The 4,695-nt window shown below is 49.7% G+C and overlaps 1 protein-coding gene across 1 annotated transcript in view; it reads left to right on the forward strand.

Moving 5' to 3' along the window:
• The first annotated feature begins 4,558 nt into the window (after nucleotides 1-4,558).
• The window catches only part of PHF13 (PHD finger protein 13), a 4,257-nt gene continuing 4,120 nt past the window's right edge, over nucleotides 4,559-4,695 (forward strand). The window contains exon 1 of the mRNA XM_015406255.1: nucleotides 4,559-4,600. Within this exon, the coding sequence (XP_015261741.1) occupies nucleotides 4,559-4,600 (42 nt within the window). The remainder of the gene's footprint in view (nucleotides 4,601-4,695) is intronic.

Here is a 4,695-nt window from a genome sequence, read left to right on the forward strand (position 1 = left end):
GAGGCCACCTGTCTAATGCTTATCATATGCAACATTCACTGTAGTTCTCTCGACTAGTTTAACAGAGTATTGTAACTGGATACCTGTTCTGGGATCATGGTGCCCTTTCCATGGGCAACTGTAGGTGCCTTAAGATACCAGGGCACATCCAAGGTTTAACGTAGGGCAAGCATGGGCCTGTACTTTAGGGGACAATGTTTAGAGTGTCAGACTAGAATCAAGAGGCCCAGGTTTAAATCCCCACCCTGCCATGGAGGCTTGCTGGGTGACTTGGGCCAGTCATGCACTCTCGGCCTAACCTACCTCACAGGGCTGTTGGGGGCAGGGAGAGTCATGTCACAGACTGTTTGGAGGGTTTCCACTGGAGAGAAAAGCAAGTAAATCTAAATACATACATACATAGGTTTGCAATCCTGGAATTCTTTACCCTGAACAAATGAAACTGCCTTATAGAAGAGCCAGTGTGGTGCAGTGGTTAGGTGCTGGACTAAGGTCTTGGAGACTCAAGTTTGAATCCCCACTCTGCCATGGAAGCTCACTGGGTGACCTTGGGCCAGTCACGCACACTCAGCCTAATCTACCTCGCAGGATTGTTGTGAGGATAAAACAGGAGAAAGTAAGAATGTTATAACTTATAACTTGTAAGCCACGTTGAGTCCCTGATGGGAAGAAACGTAAGGTATGAATGAAATAAATCACTCTTACCTTCATGCAGGACAGCCACTGCCAAGTCAACATTTTCAGCACAGAAAAGTTCCTCCCAAGACCAGAGCTCCTTTAACCAGAGACCCTGAGCATCAAACTGGGGCCCTTCTCCACGCAAAGCACATGTTCTGCCACACACCCTCCCCAAGAGTTCCAGCAAACTCTGTTTTGAGAATTTCTGGAGATTTGGGGCAGAGAGCTCAGCAGGGGTGTCGTGCCACATAGAGCAGGGGTGTCAAACATGCGGCCCGGGGGGCAGATCAGGCCCCCAGAGGGCTTCTATCAGGCCCACAGTGGAACTGGCTGTCTTCTGCTTCTTCTTCCAGTTCTGCTGCTGCTTAAGAACATAAGAACATAAGAGATGCCAATGTTGGATCAGGCCAAAGGCCCATCCAGTCCAACACTCTGTTTCACAGAGTGGCCAGAAATACCAGTGCCATCAGGAGGTCCACCAGTGGGGCCAGGACATTAGAAGCCATCCCACTGTTGACCACCCCAAGCACCAAGATGACAGAGCATCACTTGCCCCAGAGTCCCTATCTATACCTTGTGGCTAATAGCCACTGATGGACCTCTGCTCCATATGCTTATCTAATTCCCTTTTGAAGCCGTTCTGCATCATTGTAGGTTTACAGCTTACCGATACACACCTGAACAGCATACTCAAGATTGCAACAGCACAGACATTTTGATGCAATAATTCAGAGCAAGAGGTGTCAGTCATCAGATACTGTTAAATAAACAAAATATTGCAAGAGTGCTAATGTTTTTATTTTAAGTTAAAAAAAAACCCTTTATGTTTGTGTCCTTCATAAAGTTTATATCTCCGCTGCCTGTCATTACTTTTTATGACACACATGGCCTGGCCCAACAAGATCTCATTTATGTCAGATCCGGCCCTCATTACAAATGAGTTCAACACCCCTGACATAGATTCTTCCCTCCTTTTCCTCCAAGTGAACTGATATTTGTTGTCTGGAGATGGGTTGTAATTACAAAAGAACTCTAGGTGCCACTTTGAGATTAAGTTCTGAGCCAGGAGGCCCAGCAGCTACGGAGAGGATCCCAATTCTTCCATAAAGTAGTTTAACCAAGAATGCCTGCCATATTTGTTTATGCTCCATTCAGCCCTCATGCTGTGTCGCTGGGAGAATGTGCTGCATTATCCCCGGGGGAGTGCAGGCTCCCCCCTTCTAAACTTGGATGTGTGTAAACAAATATACCTCATAAAAAGCCCCACCTGTCTCCAATACTCACTCCTTACCAGGACACAAACCCTGAACAAGGCAAGGACTTCTGAACTGGTTATAGTAGTAAGTTTTATTCACGGTCATTGACCAACACATAATACACTGATGGCATAAATGATACATGTGACACTGAAATAGAAGCAGAATTTTAAAAGCAGGTTTTTAAAATCTTAATTCTCTTTTCAAGCTTCTATGGTTTTTCTAATTCTTAGGGCAAGCCATCCAAACCTTGCCACCCGATGAGTAACTTCTTCTCGCCTATCCGATTAAAAACTTCTTAAAAGGCAGATTCTTTGCCTATGAGAAAGAGGAAGTGTCTTAGAGAAAGGCCTAGACCTAGACCCCCAGAGGTGATAAAACAGAATGCAGATTGGTGGGTCCCGGTCTTGGCCTCATTATTCACACAAATAGATCAAACAGGGAAAATCCCTAAGGACTGGGGAACGGCTATGTTAATTCCCCTCTATAAAAACGGTAACAAAGACGATCCTAACTACTGAACTGGATATAACAGGAGGTCCCAGCACTGCTAAAAAAATGGTAGTGGAAAGTGCCATCAAGTCACAGTGGATTTACAGCAACAACCATATAGGGACTTCCTTGGTTGTCTCCCATCCAAGTACTAACCGTGGCTGACCTTGTTTAGCTTCTGAAAATGGATGAGATTGGGCTAGCCTAGGCCATCCAGGTCAGAAGACTAAAAAAAGTGGAGCTGAAATGCTGTTTAAGGAAAGAGCTCTTTCCCCTGTAACAACCCTCTGGGCTCCTTTCATGTTTGTCCGAGGCAAATGTTCTAAGATAGTAGTTCCACCTGCTAGCATGAGATATGATGCTAATTGTTGGGGGAGTTTTCCAGGTTCTAACATAACTCCCTCATTTCCCGAGATCTATCTGGGAAAGAAAAAAAGGGGGCTTCTATTGGACAACTCCCCTAATACTAATGTTGGTATATTGGCAAAGTGGAAGAGGACATCATTGTGTTGTAAGAGAAAAATAGACACTTGTGAGATTCCCCTTTCTGTATCCTGGACAAGGAGATGTTCTGGGTCCTGGCAAGGGAGAAAAGTTGTTTCAGCACAACTGAGACTTCCAGCGCAACCTTGCAGTGTGGAAGCAGAGTGCGAATCACCAAACAGCAGTGCGTCGAAGAGTTTTGTGCAACTGCTTACCTCACAATTTGAAAGCCTTACACCAGAACCTGCTCAGGGGTCCCCCACACTTTACTCTCCCCCCCGACCATCTATAGCCCAGTCATCTTCTGACAGGTCACTCCTCAAATGTGAAGCCATTCATTCTGATGCACCTTGGGTCAGCACTTCATTGTGCCAAGGCTAAATTATCTTGGCAATTAATCCGATCAGTCCTTAGCCCAGAGACAGCATATGCCCACACCCACCTTCCTGCTATGGCCCGTAAAAAGAAGGGAGGGAGGAGTTTCAAAAATCTACTGTGCACAGTTCTGGCTGGAATCTTGGCTTCAGTAAAAATAGGCACTGCCAACTTATCTAGAGAAGGGCAGCCCGATTTCCTGCAAACTTTAATTTATTTAGGTCATTTATACTCTGCGTTTCTCTGTAAGAAGGACGCCTAGTAGGTAATGCATAATTACTCTCCATTTTATCTTCACAACAACCCTGGGAGGTAGGTTAGACTGCGTGGCTGGCCCAAGGTCACCCACCAAGCTTTTTGGCAGACTGGGGATTCGAAACTGCGTCTTCTAGATCCTAACCCAATACACTAACCACTACCCCAGCTTGTAGTACAATGCAGCGCCAGTCCCGCAGAATGCAAGGGGGCTCATGGGCGCTGACATTCCGCTTTTCAGAAGTTTCCGGTTCTCATGACAACAGTGGGATCGTGACTGACAGCCTAGGCAGATTCATAAGGAAGCAAAGGCAGCGGTCAAGTCGGATATTTAGGCGCCGCGATACTTTGCGGACTAGCTCCTTCCGCACGAGGCAGTTGCAGATTTTTGATTTGGCGGGACCCTGAGCAGCGCCTACCGGGCCAAGCGTGCTGGGCTAGGAAATGGGCGCTGTCGTCGGCAGGAGATTAAGACTTATACGCGAATGCGGGGGGAGGAGGGAAAAGCCTTGCATGAAAGGATAAGCTTCGCAGAAAGGGAACTAGTGCACACAAATTGTGCACGAACGCGTAAATAATAAATGTCCGCCGGCGGCATCTGCAGCCAAAACGACGCCCGCTCCGCCTCCTTCCTTCTCCACCTCCGAGACCCTTTCGAGTTCCCCACCCCGGCAGAGGCGGGCGCGCGCACGTCTCCACTACAGGCTCCCGGCATGCCTCGCGCAAGCCTGGCACAGGTGCCGGGGGGAGGGGAGGCTTTGGCAGCGTCTCCCGGCGTGCACCGCACGTCTCCACTCCGGAGGGGGGGTCAGACTACAGCTCCCAGCATGCCTCAGCGGGTGAGTCTCCTCCTCCTCCACCACCACCACCGCCGCGCCACACCTCCTCCTCCGTCCCCAGAGGAGGCCCCGCCCCTCGACTCCCTCCCCCCTCCGACGGGGAGGGGCTCCCTTTCCCGCCCCTCCCTTCCCCTCCCCCCGTGCCGGTGTCGGGAGGTGTCTCCGCCGTTGGACCCCGCCATGGACTCGGACTCCTGCGCCTCCCCGCCGCCCCCTCCTCAGGTAAGACCCTCGCGGGGGGTGGCCCTCGGCTGGGCGGCGAGCGTGGGGGCGCCGGGGGCTATCCCCGGAGCCTCCCGTGCCGCCTTTTTCTTGGG

Source organism: Gekko japonicus, unplaced genomic scaffold, assembly GCF_001447785.1.
Source record: "Gekko japonicus isolate JY-2015 unplaced genomic scaffold, Gekko_japonicus_V1.1 scaffold1383, whole genome shotgun sequence".
NCBI lineage: Eukaryota > Metazoa > Chordata > Lepidosauria > Squamata > Gekkonidae > Gekko > Gekko japonicus.